The following is a 22,849-nucleotide window of genomic DNA, read 5'->3' as shown; positions in this document are numbered from 1 at the left end:
CTCCTAATCACCCCAAACGTATGTGGGCCGCAGGCGGTGAGCAATGTGACCACCTGGTGCTCGCTTTCGGTGATGTTGTTTGCCCGGAAATAGTAACGCATCCTTTGTGCGGACTGGTTCCAGCTTTCCAGCACAGCATCAAAAACATCCAAACGTCCATACAGATGCATGGTGTAATAGAAAACAACTTCCAACCTGTATCCAACAACAATCCAGGGAGTTGGCTTCAGCAGTGTGGACAGCTATTCACTTTAACCCTCATCGCCAGTTTTGTGAGGGCCACGAAGAATCCAGCATGAGTTTTCAGGATACAAAGAAATAATATTTATTTACAGAATATACAACAACAGCAGCAGCAGCAACGTCCCTTGCTGCTCACTCCTCTCTCTCTCTCTCTCTGGTTCCAAACTGGCCAGCTCTATTTATGCAGGGAGTCTGCTAATGATTTCTCCCCCCCCCCCCCCCCCCCCCCCCTCATTGGGGAAGCTCATACTCCCACATGATTGTGGGATTGTCATTAGTCCCCAGCTAATGGTAAGCAGGCAGGTTATAACAAAATCCTTGGATTACAGATATCTTCTTTGAGAAAGAGAGATCTCTTGACACTGCTTTAAAGACAAGATCTGACTCCTGTAAGACCCATGCAGAAACTCTGGCTGTATGTCTCTCAGCTTATTCCAGCTCCCTCTTGTTCTCAGACAGGTCTACACTGCTTTACAGACTGCTAATCTCTTTAAAAAATGACTGCAGTAGTAAAACACACTCTAACCCAGGATTTTACCCCTTGCTACACCAGAGACATATAATAAAATATATCTGAAATTCCTACATTCGCCATAAAACAATGAAGGAGGTAATCCTTTCATTTTCAGCATTTCCCCAGGATGAAGAGTGGCTGTAATTTAAGATAGAAAGGGAGTAATTTAAGGGTATGTCGTGACAGGTGATGTAGTATGCTCCTCATGTGCGATGTGGGAAGTCCAGTGTCTAAGGTGGCCATGCATGTAGGAGGAGTTTCCATCTGCAACTATTCGAAATGTGTATTTCGGAGCTGGAGCTGCGACTGGAGTCAGTGTGGAGCATCCGCAAGATGCTCTGTGGATAGCCTGTACAGTGAGGTGGTCACACCACAGCTAAAGAGAACACAGACAGAAAGGCAATGAGTGACTGCCAGACAGAGCAAAAGCACGAGGAAGGTGGTGCAGGGGCCCTGGGTCCATCTCTCTCTCTAGCAGGTTTTTGTTTTGGGTCCTGTTAGGGAAGGCAGATTCTCAGAGGAATGCAGCAGGATCTGGGTGGCACCACGAGTGGCTCAGCTGCACGGCAGCAAGAAAAAGAGTGAAAGTGATAGGGGAACAGATAGACGTATCTGAGGCTGCAGCCATGACTCCAGGATGGTATGTTGCCTCCCTGCTGCCAGGGTCATAGACGTCACTGGCTGCAGGACATTCTGAAGGGAGAGCCAGAGATGGTGATCCATGTCGGTACCAACGATGTAGGTAAGAAGAGGGATGAAATCCTGAAAACAGATTGTAGGAAGCTGGGAAATAAATTAAAAATCTGCACCTGAAAGGTAGGAATCTTAGGATTACTCCTGTTGTCATGTGTTAGTGGTAACAGAATTAGGAGATAGACCAGATGAATCTGTGGCTGGAAAGAGGGTGCAGTAGGGAAGAATTTTGATTCTTGGGGCACTGGGACCTATTCTGGGGATGTGCTGGATGGGCTGCACCCCAGCAGGACCAGGGCCAATATTCTCAGTTATTTGCTAGTGGAGGTTCTGGAACAGTCCCGGCTGATTGGAGTGTGGCAAATATAATCCCACTATTTAAAAATGGAGGGAGGGAGTGAACAAGGAATTACAGACCAGTTAGTCTAACATCAGTACTAAAATGCTAAAGATGTGTTAAACAGGACACTTAGAAAATATCAACAGAATTAGACAAAGTCAACATGGATTTATGAAATTGAAATCATGTTTGACACAACTTACTGGAGGACACAGATAAAGATGATGTGGTGTATTTGGAATTTCAGAAAGCTTTTGATGAAGTCCCAAATAAAAGGTTGGGCCGATATATCGGCATGGATCGAGAATTGGCAGACAGGAAACAGAGCAGCTTTTTTGAAGTGGCAGGTGGTGATTAGTGGTGGGGATCCTCAGGGATCAGAGTGAGGACCTCAGTTATTCACAACATACACCAAATTGTAATATTTCCAGGTTTGCAGATGACACAAAACTTGATGGGAAGCTGAGTGGTGAGGAGGATGTTAAGAGGCTTCAAAGTGATCCAGACAGGTTGAGCGAGTGGGCAGATACATGGAAGATTCAGCATAACGTGGATAAATGTGAAGTTATCCACTTCGGACAGAGAAACAGAATGGCAGAGTGTTATTTACATGGTGATAGATTGGGAAATGATGTACAAAGGGACCTGGGAATCCTAGTCACTGAAACCAAGCATGCTGCTACAGCAAGCAGTTAGAAAAGCAAATGGTGTGTCGGCCTTCATTGTGAGCGGACTTGAGTACAGGACAAAGGATGTCTTACTGCAGCTGTACAGGGCCTTGGTGAGACCACACCTGGGGTATTGTGCGCAGTTTTGGTCTCCATATCTAAGAAAGGTGCCACAGAAGGTTCACCAGATATGTTAGCGACCGTTAAGACTTATCTAGATACACACATGAACAGACCGGGTATAGAAGGGGTTGGTCTAGAGCGGACACGTGATTGGCGCAGGCTCGGAGGGCCTGTGATAGCAGGATTGCTGGATGAGGAGAGATTGGGTCGACTTGGCCTGTATTCCCAGGAATTTAGAAGAATGAGAGGGGATGGGATTGACTGCTGTGAGATCTTGCAAAATCTGATTGAAACATCTAAAACCCTGACAGGAAGGACAGATTGGATGCAGGGATGTTGTTCCCTTTGATTGGAGGGCCTAGAATAAGGTGCTATATAAATGTAGTGTTTTGTTGTTTATCCTCTGTTTGCATTACAATACAGTGCAGACAGCACAGTGAACATTCCCTTTGCAAGGAGACAGAATCTAAATGGGGTGGAACAGCAGAGGGGCCTGGGACTACAAACACACAAAGCATTCCAAGCTGTATCACAGTGTAAACTAAGCCAGCAGGAAAACAAGCCAACTATTCAGATTTATTTCAGGAAGGATATAATTGAAAAGCGAGGATGTTTTGTGAAACTTGCATCAAACGTTGTTTGGCCCACACCTGGAGAAATGCCATCTTGTAAAAAGAATATACTGGGGAAAGGTGCCAAAACACTTGCAAGGATGCGACCAGAAAGGTGTGGGTACACGCTTCAGGAAAGGGTTGAGAGGCTGATGTCTCTCATCAATTGGAAACGGAAGGTTGAGGGGTGATCAAACCAAGGTGTTTAACATTCTGAAAGGTTTTGGTGAAGTGGATAGAGAGAGAACGTTTCCTCTTGTGGGGAAGAGCAGAACAGGAGACCGTCAATATCAGACATTCCCCGGGAAATCCAGAAGAATTCTGAATTCAGAAGAAATTCATCACTCAAAGAGTGGTGAGAACGGGGAACTCGCCACCACTGGGAGTGGTTGAAGTGAACAGTGTTGATGTATTTGAGGGGAAACAAGACAAGTGTCTGAGGGAGAAGAGAATGGTGGTTACGATGGTGGATTTAGATGTGAAAGATGGGATGAGGCCTGAGTGGAGCACAAGGCCAGCCAATTGTGCCAAATAGCCCATTTCTGTCTTGTAAATTCAGAATAATTCTCTGTAGCTGTTGTTGGGAAATCTAACTTGAAGGGAGAATTTGTACAATTGTTGTACTTGGTTGCTGTCTCCATGGTGACCAGCTTTTTACTGATAATTGCACCGTTCCTCTATTAAGTAGGCATTTTGGAATCACATGTCCCACCCCCACTCTCTCCCCCCCCCCCCCCCCCCCACCCCTTCCCCACGCCCTCTGGAACTGTCCATTACACTGACCATGTCTCTACAGCACCATTCAAGGGCTTGACTCAACAGTAACTCTGACCCTTCTTTCTAGCACATTCCATGCCCCTGCTCGCTGCTACAGTGTGCCTGGTTTTTAAGTGTGTCAGTCGCCATGGTAATATTAAGGAACAAGAAGGATGCAAAGAAGAAGTAATGAATAAAGAGAGAGAGTAGAGACATCAGAGGAAGTGTTAAGCAGCAAATGATGAATCAGTGAGAGCACATTAGCACTGACAGGCTGTGATCATTGCTAACAACTCCCTTTCAGACCAACTCCCACACATGGGGAGACTGAATAGAAATCCTGTGCAATTAATGTAACCCAGTGACGTGGAGGCACTTTCAGTATTTATGTAACAGGTATAAGAGTCTCCCATCACTAGAAGAACCTCAGCACCCGGCGTGTCCCTCAATACCAGAGGGACATGACCACTCCTCAACACTACAGCCAACCAGGAGTCTCCATCTGTTCAATTGTCAAGTGTTGGTGTTGAGGGTGGAACCACTTCAGCTCAAACACTCCGGGATCAATCGCTCTGAATGTTCCTGCAGTTGGAGTCATGCGCGATCAATGCTGCACAACACTCCCTACCCACTCCCCCTCCACTCTCCTCGTCCCCTCCCCATTTCCTTCTCCTCCTCCTCCCTTCCCCCTCCACTTCCCACCCACCCTCCTCCTCCCCTCCCCATTCCCCTCTCCCTCCTTCTCCCTTTCCCCCTCCCCTTCCTCATCCCCACCCACTCCCCCTCCCTCTCCTCCCCGTCTCCCCTCCCCAGCCCCTCCCTCTTCCTCCCCTCCTCCTCTCCTTCCTCCTCCCCTCTCCCTACCCCTCCACTCTTCCTCCCCCCCACCCCCTGCCCCTCTCCCTCCCTGTCGCCCTCCTCCTCCTCCCCATCCCTCTGCCCCTCTCCCTCCTCCTCCTCCTCTCCTCCCCATCCCCTCCTCCTCCTCCCCCATCCCCCTCCTCCTCCTCTCCTCCCATCCCCCTCCCCCTCCTCCTCCCCCTCCCCCTCCTACTCCCCATCCCCCTCCTCCTACCCATCCCTCTGCCCCTCTCCCTCCTCCTCCTCTCCTCCCCATCCCCCTCCCCTCCTCCTCCCCATCCCTCTGCCCCTCTCCCTCCTCCTCCTCTCCTCCCCATCCCCCCTCCTCCTCCCCATCCCCCTCCTCCTCCCCTAGCCCCCTCCCCCTCCTCCTCCCCTCCCCCTCCTATCCCCATCCCCCTCCTCCTACCCATCCCTCTGCCCCTCTCCCTCCTCCTCCTCTCCTCCCATCCCCCTCCCCCTCCTCCTCCCCCTCCCCTCCTACTCCCCATCCCCCTCCTCCTACCCATCCCTCTGCCCCTCTCCCTCCTCCTCCTCTCCTCCCCATCCCCCCCCCCCCTCCTCCTCCCCATCCCCCTCCTCCTACCCATCCCTCTGCCCCTCTCCCTCCTCCTCCTCTCCTCCCCATCCCCCTCCCCCTCCTCCTCCCCATCCCCTCCTCCTACCCATCCCTCTGCCCCTCTCCCTCCTCCTCCTCTCCTCCCCATCCCCTCCTCCTCCTCCCCATCCCCCTCCTCCTCCTCTCCTCCCCATCCCCCTCCCCCTCCTCCTCCCCCTCCCCCTCCTACTCCCCATCTCCCTCCTCCTCCTCTCCTCCCCATCCCCCTCCCCCTCCCCCTCCCCCTCCTCCTCCCCATCCCTCTGCCCCTCTCCCCTCCTCCCCTCCTCCACACAGTTGGATGCTGGGGGAGCGCAGTTCCTTTTTATTCAGCAAGATGTCAAACTGGTGATGTTTGTGTTGCTTGTGTCAGGGTTTTTCAAAGTTCTGGTCGTGACCCGTGGGTGGGTCACAAAAAACGTAATGGCGTTTCCTTCCTGATCGCGGGAGAAGCGCCCAATGGCCGCTACCAGCGTTTAATTTGCAAATGGCGGCTGCTACCGACATTAAAATGAGAACTAAATGAGGCTATGTACAGACTTATAACCATAAGCGAGAGCAGTGAGCAGGTTAACGCGCCCTGCACTTGACGTCAAGCTCCTTGAATGTACGTACTTTTGCCTTGAAATCACAGAGGGAGCTTCTCCATTTTCTAGCTGCTGGCAAGCAATGCAAGAGGGCTGGGAAGATGAATCATGTTCTTACAAGAGACGGCTAGAACACAAATAGGCAGAAGGCAGAGAGGCTCTTTTTCAGGATGGCAACTGATGACTAGTGGTGTGCCTCAGGGGTCGGTGTTGGGACCACAACTTTTCACAATATACATTAAGGAACTGTTGCTAAGTGTGCAGATGATACAAAGATCTGCAGAGGGACAGGTAGTATTGAGGAAGCAGAGGGGCTGCAGAAGGACTTGGCCAGGCTAGGAGAGTGGGCAACAAAGTGGCAGATACAATGTGGACACGTGTGAGGTTATGCACTTTGGAAGGAGGAATGGAGGCATAGACTATTTTCTAAATGGGAAAATGCTTAGGAAATCAGAAGCACCAAAGAACTTGGGAGTCATTGTTCACAATTCTCTTAAGGTTAACGTGCAGGTTCAGTCGGCAGTTAGGAAGGCAAATGCAATGTTAACATTCATGTCGAGAGGGCTAGAATACAAGACCAGGGATGTACTTCTGAGGCTGTATAAGGCTCTGGTCCGACCCCATTTGGAGAATTGTGAGCAGTTTTGGGCCCCGTATCTAAGGAAGGATGTGCTGGCCTTGGAAAGGGTCCAGAGGAGGTTCACAAGAATGATTTAGGGCAGCAGGGTAGCATGGTGGTTAGCATAAATGCTTCACAGCTCCAGGGTCCCAGGTTCGATTCCCGGCTGGGTCACTGTCTGTGTGGAGTCTGCACGTCCTTCCCCTGTGTGCGTGGGTTTCCTCCGGGTGCTCCGGTTTCCTCCCACAGTCCAAAGATGTGCGGATTAGGTGGATTGGCCATGCTAAATTGCCCATAGTGTCCTAATAAAAGTAAGGTTAAGGGGGGGGTTGTTGGGTTACGGGTATAGGGTGGATACGTGGGTTTGAGTAGGGTGATCATGGCTCGGCACAACATTGAGGGCCGAAGGGCCTGTTCTGTGCTGTACTGTTCTATGTTCTATCCCTGGAATGAAGAGCTTGTCATGTGAGGACTCTGGGTCTGTATTTGTTGGAGTTTAGAAGGATGAGGGGGAATCTTATTGAAACTTACAGGATACTGCGAGGCCTGGATAGAGTCGACGTGGAGACGATGTTTCCACTTGTAAGAAAAACTATAAGCAGAGGACACAATCTCAGACTAAAGGGGCGATCCTTTAAAAACGGAGATGAGGAGGAATTTCTTCAGCCAGAGGGAGGTGAATCTGTGGAACTCTTTGCCGCAGGAGGCTGTGGAGGCCAAATCACTGTGTGTCCTAAGACAGAGATAGATAGGTTCTTGATTAATAAGGGGATCAGGGGTTAGGGGGAGAAGGCAGGAGAATGGGGATGAGAAAAATATCAGCCATGATTGAATGGCGGAGCAGACTCGATGGGCTGAGTGGCCTAATTCTGCTCCTATGTCTTGTGGTCTTATGGTCTTACCTACTGGCCAGTATCTCACATCTGAATCTGCTGGAGAGAGCTGCTCAGGGCCGTGATAGTGTTATCTCTGTACAAAGCTCCAGGGCCTCTAGTTAACAATCTACAAAGAATAAACCATCTTAGGAACAAAAGAGTAGAAAGGTGATTTATTGAGGTAAGGTTTGTCAATTGTGCCAATGCAAATAAGGATGCAAAACCCATGTGTGTTATATGCAGGGAAGTACTGGTAAATGAGAGGAGAAGTTTCAGATTTTGAAAGAGAAGTTGTAGGTCAAAAATTCCTTTTGAGGTTGAGACCCCAGAGTCAGTTATTAACTTACAGCTGACTCCAAATGAAAAGACCTGCTGCTGTACCTAACCTGACAGCACATTAGAAATGTACCAAAAGTGCAGGAGGTGGCCAGTGTTTTGGAGTATCATCAACAACCTACATGTGGAAGGTTGGATTTTCCGTTCTTACAAATATGAAGACACACAAAGACACTGGCTATATTCTGCACTTGATAGGCGCATTGGCCTCTCTTCCTGTGAACCTGATTGGATCATGAAGACCAACAAGACCCCCCTTTCGCATTAAAGGTAAGCGAACGTGGCTTGTGTCATGAAAAAATGTTTGAAAAACATTGTTCTATAGTGTCTTGTACCCTGGGGAATTTGGTTGTGCAGATGAAGCTTGCTGCTTCCGCTGTCTATAAAGAAGCAAAGGGAGATGTTTACAATAATGTACAGAGGCTTGGTGAGCTCCCTGCAACATCTCTGAGATTAATTCCTTCAGGTTGGATGGCTTTCCAGAAAACTAAGCTCTGGAATCCCCTCCCTAAATCTCTCTGCCTCCCTACGTCCCTTTCCCACACTCCCTTTGACTAAGCTTTTGATTGCATGTTCCAATCTCTCTTTGTGTTGCTCAGGAATATTATTTTGTTTGACAACGCACCCGTGAATCACTTTTGTTTGATTGCACAGCTGAGAAGGTAGGATTTTGTTGAGTGGTCAAGGACAGATCAAATTGCTTAGAGTTAAGACATTCTTAATGATGTTTTGTAGTGTGCTGGGTGTATGCTACAGGCCAACAAATAGTAAGAAAGATGTAGAGGAGCAGATTTGCAGGGAACTTATAGAGAGACTCAGTAACTGTGATAAATGTAGAAATTGTTATATATTATATTTCATATTAGTGGCACTAATATTATTGAAAACCCTGATTTAAAAAACATGCAAGCAGTATGTCTGTAAAATCTGCAATTAAGGAGTCATAAATATGAGATAATTATTGGTTCCAGTCACTTACATGGTTACAGATTTTTAACAAATAATGGAATCGTGTTTTGATTGCTGGACATTCCCTGGAGTGTAGGTAATTTATGAGAGAGAGGCATTTAGTGTTAGCTAAGCAGGTCATGGAAATTAGTGGGATACAAATGATATAATTAATGGGAGGTGCCAGGTCTGTCTGTAGTTTTTGCAGTCTTTTATAGGATTTTAAATTGAACAGCGGTTTTGCCAACTGCTGTTAGGTTGGGAAGTTTGCCATAGGTTTGAGTCTGACAAGACAGAAGTGTGCTGGATCTGCTCTTGAAAATGTTTCTCTCTAACATATCTACACAGCTAAGCAAGTAAACCTATTTTTTAAACTGTATTGATAAGTGGCATCTGAACTGTATTGGGTTGCTTCATTGGAATTAATGGTGGTGTAGATAGTAAGTTCAAGATATTCTTTTTATTTAAGAACTGTTTAAATGATCATTGTAAAGTTATTTTCTTTGGTGTTAATGTGGTTAATTCTGTGTTTAAATTAACATTTTTTTGGACATAAACAATACCTGTTGGTGAGAGTCATCACTCCTGGAGTAAGGCTTTGCAAATTTAAAAAAAAGTGTTTGGATTCTCATCCTGTATCCTAACAAGAGGTGAAGTCTGAACCGGTGTCCGAGCTCAGTTTGAATTATTCTAATATAGGTAGAACCTTTGACAGGTAAAGGTGCATTGGAACAATGGGTTACTGGAAAGGTCCTTTTGGTTCTTCTATCTTTTATTTTTGCCATTGCATCTCTTATCCATTTACATAGAATCTACAGTGCGGAAGAAGGCCATTCGGCCCATTGAGTCTGCACCGGCTCTTGGAAAGAGCATCCTACCCAAGATCAACACCTCCACCCTATCCCCATAACCCAGTAGCCCCACCCAAGACGAAGGGCAATTTTGGACACTAAGGGCAATTTAGCATGGCCAATCCACCTAACCTGCACATCTTTGGACTGTGGGAGGAAACCGGAGTACCCGGAGGAAACCCACACACACACACGGGGAGGATGTGCAGACTCCGCACAGACAGTGACCCAAGCCAGAATCGAACCTGGGTCCCTGGAGCATGGATAATTTATGGACATGTGTCTTTAAGGCAGCCAGCCACTATAATTCAAGCAATAGGCAGCAGTGGCATTTACTTCACACAGCAGGATCCATAAGGCTGTGCTGTTTTAGACTGTTGGTTGGAGATTGGCTGGCCTCAGTGATGACTCAGTTTGATTGGTGTAGCTGATGGCCAATGAATTGGCCTAAAATGCTGTGGTCTGCATGCAGTGATTGGATATTACTCACTGGAATGTTTCCTAGAGTCACGAGGTTCCATTGTAGTTTCACTTTTGGTTCTGGCAGCAAAGGTGAAAGATCCAGCTGAATCCTCTCCAGAAAACTGCTGTCTAGCCTCTCCAAAAAAGATCTAGTTAATTCTCTCTCTTTCCAGTAAGCCTGCAAGTGTTGACTCCTGGAAGACAGAGCCTGAAGCAGGCCACAAGCTGTGAAGAAAACATGATGACACAGGAACTCTGTCTTACGAAAAGAAATGTGAGTACAGACTGAAAAACAAGGACTGTAATTCCCAAGTTTACTGTGGAGAAAGCCTGCAACGACACACCTTCTGAAGCAAAGTCTCTTTTCCTTTTCATTGACATTATTTCGTTCCCTTCCCCCCCCCCCCCTCTGTGTTTGTCTGTCTTGTGTGTGTGTAGAGGGTGGGGAGGGGAGGCAAATTACAGTAGGAGTTAGGCACTTATCAATATTTAACCAACTTTATCTGCTGCATATTTCATTATTAAACTTATTATAAATAAACAGTAATTGTGTTTTCATTTAGGGTGACTGTAATTATTAGACAGCGAAAGGCCAAAGATTTGGGGAATTTTTATAAGAATTATTCACTTGTGTCATGACTCTGGGGCAAGTGGGGCTGGAATTGACCGCACACTTGCCCCACGGTGGTGTAACATAATTTGGGGGCTCGTCCGGGAGTTTTGGAATGGTAGACTGTGGTTTTGTCTGTCGTGGTATAACAGAATCCCTCTGGGCATTGCTGAGAATTTTCTTTATGTGGGAAATGTTTCTCAGCTTATTTAAAAGAGCTTTGCCAAGGCAGGTCAGTCAATTTGGTCAGTGTAAAAGAGGTAGGAGTGCCAGCTAAAGCTAGGAAGATGTAGATAATTGAAGCCATTGCTCAACATTTAAGTTTGAAAGAGCTGCTCGGAACACAGGTGAGTCCACGAAGCAGTGCAGCATCACAAACATTTTCTCCTGGGGACGTTGAGTTGGAGAGAATGTGGTTGCAGATCATAGAATGTACAGTGCAGAAGGAGGCCATTCAGCCCATCGAGTCTGCACTGGCTCTTTGAAAGAGCACCCTATCCAAGCTTACACTGCTACCCTATCCCCATAACCCAGCAACCCCACTCAACACTAAGGGCAATTTTGGACACTAAGGGCAATTTAGCATGGCCAATCCACCTAACCTGCACATCTTTGGACTGTGGGAGGAAACCGGAGCACCCGGAGGAAACCCACGCACACATGGAGAGAATGTGCAGACTCCGCACAGACAGTGACCCAAGCCGGGAATCGAACCTGGGACCCTGGAGCTGTGAAGCAATTGTGCTAACCACCATGCTACCATGCGGCCCAAATAGAACATGAAAGAGAATTAAAAACAATAGAAATGGAGATGCAGCAAAGAGAAATGGGAAGGAGTCATAAGGAAAGGGAAAAGATAAAAATGAGATGGAAATGAGGAAGTTGGAATTAGGGAAAGATTTCCAGCTGAAGGCAAATGAGTGGGAAGTTGCCAGAAAGTAGAGGGGAGCTTAATCCCAGAACGGAACCCAGTGGCGATATGTTTAAATTGGTACAGGCCCTCCCAAAATTCGAAGAGAAGGAGGTAGACATGTATTTTTAGGATTTTGAGAAAATAGCAACTCGGAGTGTCCAATAGCAAAGTGGACATTGCCCATGTCGAGTAAATGACGGGACAGGCACAGGAAGTTTATGCTTCCCTGTCAGAGTGGGAGTCTAAGAATTATTGAGCAGTTAAAAAGGCTATTCAGGGTGCATAAGGATTGGTTCCTTCAGCATATAGGGATAAGTTTTGGAATTTAAGGAGACAGACGTATGCATAATTCAACAGGGTTAAGCAGAACAATTTTGATAGGTGGGTACAAGCATTGTACAATAACTCAGAGGAAAGCTGTCTATGGATCCATATATTTACATATTTATAACGGTCTGTGTAATGCAGCATCTCGCTCCGAGTGCATTCTGAGCTGGGAGAGATTGTCTCACCAGCTCCAGAGTTGGGCCTGCTTTTATACCTTGCCTCTACTCCCAACCTGGGAAGCTCGTATTCCATGAGTCCCATGGGGAGATCAATGATGGTTTCCCCGTGATCCTCATGGGGTTTATGACACCCATCCCCCCCCCCCCCCCCAAAGTCCCCATCAGCCGCCAATGGAAGGGGCCTCCTGCTTGCGGCTGTGCATCCAGCTGTATTGGCTCTGCACAGGGTGGTGTGTAACGATACACTGATCACCATTTCCAGGCTGACCACCGGAGAGGAATGGTCGGGACCTCAGCGCCGGATACGCTGCCTTCTGCCGGCGCGGACACTTCTGTGCCCATGTTGGAATCCGAGTCAGAACTCTTGCTGGGCCGGGCACAATAACAAGGACAGTATTACGGTGGCTGAGAGGACATTTGATGAGGACTCGTCTACTGAGGTGCTATGGGCTGAGTTAAGAAACAGGAAAGGAGAGGTCACCCTGTTAGGGCTTTTCTATAGGCCTCCAAAAAGTTCCAGAGATGTAGAGGAAAGGATTGCAAAGGTGATTCTGGATAGGAACAAAAGTAACAGGATAGTTGTTATGGGGGACTTTAACTTTCCAAATATTGACTGGAAACACTATAGTTCGAGTACTTTAGATGTATCCGTTTTTGTCCAATGTGAGCAGGAGGGTATCCTGATGCAGTATGTAGATAGGCCAACGAGAGGCGGGGCCGTATTGGATTTGGTACTGGGTAATGAACCAGGACAGGTGTTAGATTTGGAGGTAGGTGAGCATTTTGGTGATAGTGACCACAATTCGATTACGTTTACTTTAGCGATGGAAAGGGATAGGTATAAACTGCAGGGCAAGAGTTATAGCTGGGGGAAAGGCAATTATGATCTGATGAGGCAAGACTTAGGATGCATCTCCTGGAGAGGAAAACTGCAGGGGATGGACACAATGGAAATGTGGAGCATGTTCAAGGAACAGCTACTGCGTGTCCTTGATAAGTATGTACCTATTAGGCAGGGAGTAAGTGGTCGAGCGAGGGAACGATGGGTTACTAAAGCAGTTGAAACATTTGTCAAGAGGAAGAAGGAGGCTTATGTAAAGATGAGACGTGATGGTTCAGTTGGGTCGCTTGAGAGTTACAAGTTAGCTAGGAAGGCTCTAAAGAGAGAGCTAAGAAGAGCCGAGCGAGGACATGAGAAGTCTTTGGCAGGTAGGATCAAGGATAACCCTAAAGCTTTCTATAGATATGTCAGGAATAAAAGAATGACTAGGGTAAGAGTAGGGCCAGTCAAGGACAGTGGTGGAAAGTTGTGCGTGGAGTCCGAGGAGATAGGAGAGGTGCTAAATGAGTATTTTACGTCTGTATTCACACAGGAAAAAGACAAAGTTGTTGAGGAGAATACTGAGATACAGGCTACTAGACTAGAAGGGCTTGAGGTTCATAAGGAGGAGGTGTTAGCGATTCTGGAAAGTGTGAAAATAGATAAGTCCCCTGGGCCGGATGGGATGTATCCTAGGATTCTCTGGGAAGCTAGGGAGGAGATTACTGAGCCTTTGGCTTTGATCTTTAAGTCATCCTTGTCCACAGGATTAGTGCCAGAAGACTGGAGGATAGCAAATGTTGTCCCCTTGTTCAAGAAGGGGAGTAGAGATAACCCCGGTAACTATAGACCAGTGAGCCTTACTTCTGTTGTGGGAAAAGTCTTGGAAAGGCTTATAAGAGATAGGATGTATAATCATCTGGAAAGGAATAATTTGATTAGAGATAGTCAACGTGGTTTTGTGAAGGGTAGGTCGTGCCTCACAAACCTTATTGAGTTCTTCGAGAAGGTGACCAAACAGGTGGATGAGGGTAAAGCAGTTGATGTGGTGTATATGGATTTCAGTAAAGCGTTTGATAAGGTTCCCCACGGTAGGCTATTGCAGAAAATGCAGAGGCATGGGATTCAGCGTGATTTAGCAGTTTGGATCAGACATTGGCTAGCTGATAGAAGACAAAGGGTGGTGGTTGATGGGAAATGTTCAGACTGGTGTCCAGTTACTAGTGGTGTACCACAAGGATCTGTTTTGGGGCCGCTGCTGTTTGTCATTTTTATAAATGACCTGGAGGAGGGCGTAGAAGGATGGGTGAGTAAATTTGCAGATGACATTAAAGTCGGTGGAGTTGTGGACAGTGCTGAAGATGTTACAAGTTACAGAGGGACATAGATAAGCTGCAGAGCTGGGCTGACAGGTGGCAAATGGAGTTTAATGCAAAAAAGTGTGAGGTGATTCATTTTGGAAGGAATAACAGGAAGACAGAGTACTGGGCTAATGGGAAGATTCTTGGTAGTGTGGATGAGCAGAGAGATCTCGGTGTCCATGTACATAGATCTCTGAAAGTTGCCACCCAGGTTGAGAGGGTCGTTAAGAAGGCGTACGGTGTGTTAGCTTTTATTGGTAGAGGAATTGAGTTTCGGAGCCATGAGGTCATGTTGCAGTTGTACGGTGCGGCTGCATTTGGAGTATTGTGTGCAGTTTTGGTTGCCACATTATAGGAAGGATGTGGAAGCATTGGAATGGGTACAGAGGAGACTTACAAGAATGTTGCCTGGTATGAAGGGAAGATCTTATGAGGGAAGGCTGAGGGACTTGAGGCTGTTTTCGTTAGAGAAAAGAAGGTTAAGAGGTGATTTAATTGAGGCATACAAGATGATCACAGGATTAGATAGGGTGGACAGTGAGAGCCTTTTTCCTCGGATGGTGATGTCTAGCATGAGGGGACATAGCTTTAAATTGAGGGGAGATAGATATAGGACAGATGTCAGAGGTAAGGTTCTTTACTCAGAGAGTAGTAAGGGCGTGGAATGCCCTGCCTGCAACAGTAGTGGACTCGCCAACACTAAACGCATTCAAATGGTCATTGGATAAACATAATGGATGATAAGGGAATCGTGTCGATGGGCTTTAGAGTGGTTTCGCAGGTCGGCGCAACATTGAGGGCCGAAGGGCCTGTACTGCGCTGTAATGTGCTATATTCTATGGACAGCTGAGCCCAAACCCAAGGGGTGGCTCCTGCTGAATCAACAACGGTACTACTAGCGAGCTCACACCTGGTCATGTGGCCCAAATGTTTTTTTCGGGTCTTTCCTGGACTCAGACCCAATACAAGACCGGGCCATTCCTGTCCAGCATCACTCACTGAAGCCACATCGCACCATCGCTATAATTCTGTGCAGAAATGGTGTCCCTGGTGTAAAAGCTCACGCCGGCGCCCTCAAACTATGGTGTCTCTTCTGCGACTGCTGATGCCGCTCGACCTTGGCACTGAGGTTGGGAAAAGGCAGACTCAGTCGAGTCCTGAGCTGTTGACCCACTGGAGGTGCAATCCCGGTGGTCACATGCAGCTCGTACAGTAAATGAAGAGGAAGCCCACCCACCACGTGTCTATAGACCCCATCGAGTGCTTCTTTAGTCCCCGTTTAGAAGTCTGGACCGTCCGCTCTGCGAGCCCAATTGGAGGAAGGATGATATGGTACAGTCCGGATGTGCCGGTCATCATTCTACTGCATAAAACAGCAAACTCCTCACTGGTGAAAGGATTGCCATTGTCCATCACCAGTACTTCCGGGAGTCCATGGATGCAGAAAGATCCCTGAGCTTCTTGATTGTGGCCCTAGATACCTCCAGCGACTTGGAATGGGCGTCCGCGATTATCAGGAACATGGACCCCAGGAACGGTCCTGCAAAATCTGTCTGGAAGTGAATCCATGGCTAGAGAGGAGCCACTGATTGATGTTACAGAAATTCCCAGCAGGCCAGGCAGTGTTTTACAGCTCTCCCGATGTCCCCATCGATTCCCGGCCATCAAACGTCGCTCCGGGCCAACATTTTCATCCTCGATGCTCCCCGGATGGTCAGCATGCAAATCCTGTAACAGGACATCCTGACCCTGTGGGGGAACGATCCTGACCCTGTGGGGGAACGATCCTGACCCTGTGGGGGAACGATCCTGACCCTGTGGGGAACGATCCTGACCCTGCGGGGGAACGATCCTGACCCTGTGGGGGAACGATCCTGACCCTGTGGGGGAACGATCCTGACCCTGCGGAGGAACGATCCTGACCCTGCGGGGGAACGATCCTGACCCTGTGGGGGAAAGATCCTGACCCTGTGGGGGAACGATCCTGACCCTGTGGGGGAACGAGCCTGACCCTGCGGGGGAACGATCCTGACCCTGCGGGGGAATGATCCTGACCCTGCGGGGGAACGATCCTGACCCTGCGGGGGAACGATCCTGACCCTGCGGGGGAACGATCCTGACCCTGCGGGGGTACGATCCTGACCCTGTGGGGGAACGATCCTGACCCTGCGGGGGAACGATCCTGACCCTGTGGGGGAACGATCCTGACCCTGCGGGGGAACGATCCTGACCCTGCGGAGGAACGATCCTGACCCTGCGGGGGAACGATCCTGACCCTGCGGGGGAACGATCCTGACCCTGCGGGGGAACGATCCTGACCCTGTCGGGGAATGATCCTGACCCTGTGGGGGAATGATCCTGACCCTGCGGGGGAACGATCCTGACCCTGTCGGGGAATGATCCTGACCCTGTGGGGGAACGATCCTGACCCTGCGGGGGAACGATCCTGACCCTGTGGGGGAACGATCCTGACCCTGTCGGGGAACGATCCTGACCCTGTGGGGGAACGATCCTGACCCTGTCGGGGAATGATCCTGACCCTGCGGGGGAACGATCCTGACCCTGCGGGGGAACGATCCTGACCCTGTGGGGGAACGATCCTGACCCTGTCGGGGAATGATCCTGACCCTGTGGGGGAACGATCCTGACCCTGTGGGGGAACGATCCTGACCCTGCGGGGGAACGATCCTGACCCTGCGGGGGAGCGATCCTGACCCTGTGGGGGAACAATCCTGACCCTGTGGGGGAACGATCCTGACCCTGTGGGGGAACGATCCTGACCCTGTGGGGAACGATCCTGACCCTGCGGGGGAACGATCCTGACCCTGCGGGGGAACGATCCTGACCCTGCGGGGGAGCGATCCTGATCCTGTGGGGGAACGATCCTGACCCTGTGGGGGAACGATCCTGACCCTGCGGAGGAACGATCCTGACCCTGCGGAGGAACGATCCTGACCCTGTGGGGAACGATCCTGACCCTGCGGGGGAACGATCCTGACCCTGTGGGGGAACGATCCTGACCCTGTGGGGGAGCGATCCTGACCCTGTGGGGGAACGATCCTGACCCTGCGGGGGAACGATCCTGACCCTGTCGGGGAATGATCCTGACCCTGTGGGGGAACGATCCTGACCCTGCGGAGGAACGATCCTGACCCTGCGGGGGAACGATCCTGACCCTGTGGGGAACGATCCTGACCCTGCGGGGGAACGATCCTGACCCTGCGGAGGAACGATCCTGACCCTGCGGAGGAACGATCCTGACCCTGCGGGGGAACGATCCTGACCCTGCGGGGGAACGATCCTGACCCTGTGGGGGAACGATCCTGACCCTGTGGGGGAACGATCCTGACCCTGCGGAGGAACGATCCTGACCCTGCGGGGGAACGATCCTGACCCTGTGGGGAACGATCCTGACCCTGCGGGGGAACGATCCTGACCCTGCGGAGGAACGATCCTGACCCTGCGGAGGAACGATCCTGACCCTGCGGGGGAACGATCCTGACCCTGCGGGGGAACGATCCTGACCCTGTGGGGGAACGATCCTGACCCTGTGGGGGAACGATCCTGACTCTGCGGGGGAACGATCCTGACCCTGTCGGGGAACGATCCTGACCCTGCGGGGGAACGATCCTGACCCTGCGGGGGAACGATCCTGACCCTGTGGGGGAACGATCCTGACCCTGTGGGGGAACGATCCTGACCCTGCGGGGGAACGATCCTGACCCTGCCGGGGAACGATCCTGACCCTGTGGGGAACGATCCTGACCCTGTGGGGGAACGATCCTGACCCTGCGGGGGAACGATCCTGACCCTGCGGAGGAACGATCCTGACCCTGCGGGGGAACGATCCTGACCCTGTGGGGGAACGATCCTGACCCTGTGGGGAACGATCCTGACCCTGCGGAGGAACGATCCTGACCCTGGGGGGGAACGATCCTGACCCTGCAGGGGAACGATCCTGACCCTGTCGGGGAATGATCCTGACCCTGCGGGGGAACGATCCTGACCCTGTGGGGGAACGATCCTGACCCTGTGGGGGAACGATCCTGACCCTGCGGAGGAACAATCCTGACCCTGTGGGGGAACGATCCTGACCCTGCGGGGGAACGATCCTGACCCTGTGGGGGAACGATCCTGACCCTGCAGGGGAACGATCCTGACCCTGTCGGGGAATGATCCTGACCCTGTGGGGGAATGATCCTGATCCTGCGGGGGAACGATCCTGACCCTGTGGGGGAACGATCCTGACCCTGCGGAGGAACGATCCTGACCCTGTCGGGGAACGATCCTGACCCTGCGGGGGAACGATCCTGACCCTGTGGGGGAACGATCCTGACCCTGTGGGGGAACGATCCTGACCCTGTGGGGGAACGAGCCTGACCCTGTGGGGGAACGATCCTGACCCTGTGGGGGAACGAGCCTGACCCTGTGGGGGAACGATCCTGACCCTGTGGGGGAACGATCCTGACCCTGTGGGGGAACGATCCTGACCCTGCGGAGGAACGATCCTGACCCTGCGGGGGAGCGATCCTGACCCTGTGGGGGAACGATCCTGACCCTGTGGGGGAACGATCCTGACCCTGTGGGGGAACGATCCTGACCTTGTGGGGGAGCGATTCTGACCCTGTGGGGGAACGATCCTGACCCTGTGGGGGAGCGATCCTGACCCTGTGGGGGAACGATCCTGACCCTGTGGGGGAACGATCCTGACCCTGCGGGGGAACGATCCTGACCCTGTGGGGGAACGATCCTGACCCTGCGGGGGAGCGATCCTGACCCTGCGGGGGAACGATCCTGACCCTGTGGGGGAACGATCCTGACCCTGTGGGGGAACGATCCTGACCCTGCGGGGGAACGATCCTGACCCTGTGGGGGAACGATCCTGACCCTGTGGGGGAACGATCCTGACCCTGTGGGGGAACGATCCTGACCCTGGGGGGGTACGATCCTGACCCTGCGGAGGAACGATCCTGACCCTGTGGGGGAACGAGCCTGACCCTGTGGGGGAACGATCCTGACCCTGTGGGGGAACGATCCTGACCCTGTGGGGGAACGATCCTGACCCTGCGTAGGAACGATCCTGACCCTGCGGGGGAGCGATCCTGACCCTGTGGGGGAACGATCCTGACCCTGTGGGGGAACGATCCTGACCCTGTGGGGGAGCGATCCTGACCCTGTGGGGGAACGATCCTGACCCTGCGGGGGAGCGATCCTGACCCTGTCGGGGAACGATCCTGACCCTGCGGGGGAACGATCCTGACCCTGCGGGGGAACGATCCTGACCCTGTGGGGGAACGAGCCTGACCCTGTGGGGGAACGATCCTGACCCTGCGGGGGAACGATCCTGACCCTGTGGGGGAACGATCCTGACCCTGAGGGGGAACGATCCTGACCCTGTGGGGGAACGACTACCCCACAGTAAATCTCATACTCCAAATAAAACTAGGACAACTTTCGAGTGAAGGGCTGAGTAGTCGCTGGAAGGGCTTCCTTTTTACCGCCATTGAGTAACAGAAGACAAAGCTTCGCCAAGGCTGGGTCCAGCTCTGTCCACGCCCGCACCCGAGCATCCGTCATTGGCAAGGTATCCATATAATTCACTGTCACAATCACCTCATCTGCAACAGGTGGGGATGGGGCGTTCGCGGGCACAGTCAACAGCGCTCGGGCAGTGTTGAAAAGTTGTTTGTGAGCGGCAAGCAGGATTCTGGCTGACGCAATAGGCGGGATGCTGTTGTCCTCCCGGAAGAGGCTGAGCAATGGCCTGTGGTCCATCACGATAACAAAATGTCGCCCATACACGTACTGATGGAATTTCTTCGTGCTGGAGATCACAGCTCGACCTCCCTTCTGGCTCTGCGCATGACGGCGCTCGCCATCCACCAGGGTCCTCGAGGTGAACCCAGTGGGACATTCCGTGCCGTCGTCCCACTCCTGGGCCCGCACCGCTCTGATGCCATAAGGAGAATCACATGTTAAAATCAGGGGCCTTGTCGGGTCATACTGCTGTTGTTTTGAAGATAGCCACCTCTTCACAGCTCCGAATGCCTCATCCTGAAAAACGTCAGCTGAGGAGGTTCTTTAAACTGGGGCACATGTTGGTGATGACTCCACTGTGTGGGAATCATAGGTTTGCGCTGGGGGTGGGGGGATTGATGAGGTGTACAGGCGATGGGGGAGGGGGGTTATTGCGGGTCAGGGACGTGTTTGTGAAGGACATGTTTGCTGGATTGGAGGAACTGCGGAAGAGGTTCCAGCTGTCACGGGTGAGTGAGTTCAGATACTGGCGTGCGGGATTTTGCGCGCAAGGAGCTGCCTTCATTCCCTTGGGTACCTTTTCCAGAAAATGTCGCTTCCGAATGAAGGGGGGAATGGTAGGATTGGAGACATATATTGTTGGTTGGGAAGCAGGGCACGACCTTAGTGAGATGGATCAAGAGGATGAGCTGGAAAGGGAGCTAGGATGGAGACTTTGGTGCAAAGTAACGTGAACTCAACCTCCTCCTATGTAAGGATGAGTCTTATACAACTTACTGTGGTGCACGTGGGGCTGGTTTAGCTCACCAGGCTAAATCGCTGGCTTTTAAAGCAGACCAAGGCAGCCCAGCAGCACGGTTCGATTCCCGTACCAGCCTCCCCGGACAGGCGCCGGAATGTGGCGACTAGGGGCTTTTCACAGTAACTTCATTGAAGCCTACTCGTGACAATAAGCGATTTTCATTTTCATTTTCCCGGAGATAGTGGATGAATGCGGGAGGTGTGGGGTGGGGCCGGTGAACCATGTCCATATGTCCTGGGGGTGTGAGGAGTGGGAGTATTTTTGTGAGGCGGTCTTCGGGACCCTATGGGGGATTGTAGGGTTTGAGATAAAACCAAACCCTGTGGTGGTGATCTTTGGGGTGTCGGAGGTGTCGGAACTGCTGGAGGGGAAGGAAGCTGATGACGAGGCCTTCGCCTCTCTGGTTGCCCGGTGACGGATACTTTTGAATTGGAGGTTGGCTAAGCCGCCGTGGGCCATGGTGCGGTTGGGAGAGAAAATCAAATTTTCCCTAGGGGGGTAAGCGGACGGCTTCGAGGCACAGTGGAAGCTATTCATGACTATATTTGAGGATCTGTTTGTCGTGAGGAGGAGAGTAAATGGGGAAAATGTATACTCTGTTGGATGTTAAGGTTGTGTTGTAACATTGAACATGCTTGGAATGAAATATCTTTTAAAAAATTTGATTCCAATCCTTTTTACCTGAATCTAAGGCATTCAATGATCTGAATAACGGCATTTTGAGCAATATGACATACCTCTTCCAATAAAAAAACTTCCAGTGGCTAGGAGAATCAATGGGAAAATCCAGAGCTGCTGTTAATCCTCGTCGCCAGCATAATAACTCAGAGGAAAGCTGTCTATGGATGGATCTATTTACATATTTACAATAATCTGCGTAATGCAGCATCTCATTCCCTGTGCAATCTGAGCTGGGAAGACTTGTCTCAATAGGCCCTGAGTTGGGCCTGCTTTTATACCTTGCTCATAGTGAGCCCCAGATGGGTGGCCTCCACATCCTATCTGGGAAGCTCGCATTCAATGATGGTTTCCCCCTGGCCCTCATGGGGGTTATAACACATTGGGAACTGAAACCACCGAAGAGGCTCTGAGAGAGGCAATGCTCTTAGAAGAATTTAAGAATTGCCTGCCTTCTACGTTCAGAACTTATTTTGATGACCAGAGGGTGAAGACAGCGAGGCAGGTAGCAATTATAGAAACATAGAAACTAGACAATAGAAGTAGGAAGTTGCCATCCAGCCTTTTGAGCCTGCTCCACCATTCATTATGACCATGGCTGATCATCAGGTTCAATACCCTGATCCCGCCTTCCCCTCATATCCCTTAATCCCTTTAGCCCCAAGAGCTATGTCTAATTCCTTCTTGAAATTACACAACGTTTTGACTCAACTACTTTCTGTGGTAACGAATTCCACAGATTCACCACTCTCTGGGTGAAGAAATCTCTCCTCACCTAAAAGGTTTACTCCTTATCCTCAAACTATGATGCAGCACTGTGGCATAGTGGTTAGCACTGCTGCCTCACAGCGTCAGGGGCCAGGGACCCGGGTTCGATTACAACCTCGGTTGACTGTGTGGAGTTTGCACCTTCTCCCCGTGTCTGTGTGAGTTTCCTCCGGGTGCTCCCGTTTCCCCCCACAGTCCAAAGATGTGCAGGTTAGGTGGATTGGCCACGCTAAATTGCCCCTTAGGGAGTGGAGTTGCAGGAATAGGGCAGGGGATTGGGTCGAGGTAGGGTACTCTTTCGAAGAGTCGCTGCAGACGCGATGGCCAAATGGCCTCCTTCTGCATTGTAGGGATTCCATGATTCTAATCTATGATTCTATGAGCCATAGTTCTGGACTTCCCCACCATTGGGAACTTTCTTTCTGAATCTACCCTGTCTGATCCTGTTAGAATTTTATAAGTTTCTAGGAGATCCCCTCTCACTCTTCTAAACTCCAATAAATATAATCCTAACCGATTTAGTCTGTCCTCATATGGTACCATATGGCC

General features: G+C 50.6%; 1 protein-coding gene across 1 annotated transcript in view; it reads right to left on the bottom strand.

The window, feature by feature from the left end:
- LOC119955930 (L-seryl-tRNA(Sec) kinase-like) overlaps positions 1 to 20,070 on the bottom strand; it is a 64,061-nt gene extending 43,991 nt beyond the window's left edge. Inside the window, exons 1-3 of the mRNA XM_038782588.1 lie at positions 19,794 to 20,070; positions 10,114 to 10,310; positions 1,407 to 1,519 (exon numbers count right to left, since the gene is read on the bottom strand). Of these exons, the coding sequence (XP_038638516.1) occupies positions 1,407 to 1,519; positions 10,114 to 10,310; positions 19,794 to 20,070 (587 nt within the window). The remainder of the gene's footprint in view (positions 1 to 1,406; positions 1,520 to 10,113; positions 10,311 to 19,793) is intronic.
- Between the last annotated feature and the right edge of the window lie 2,779 nt (positions 20,071 to 22,849).

Source organism: Scyliorhinus canicula, chromosome 21 (genome assembly GCF_902713615.1).
Source record: "Scyliorhinus canicula chromosome 21, sScyCan1.1, whole genome shotgun sequence".
Lineage (NCBI taxonomy): Eukaryota > Metazoa > Chordata > Chondrichthyes > Carcharhiniformes > Scyliorhinidae > Scyliorhinus > Scyliorhinus canicula.
Note: the sequence above shows the minus strand (reverse complement) of the source record. Positions and strands in the feature narration are given on the sequence as shown.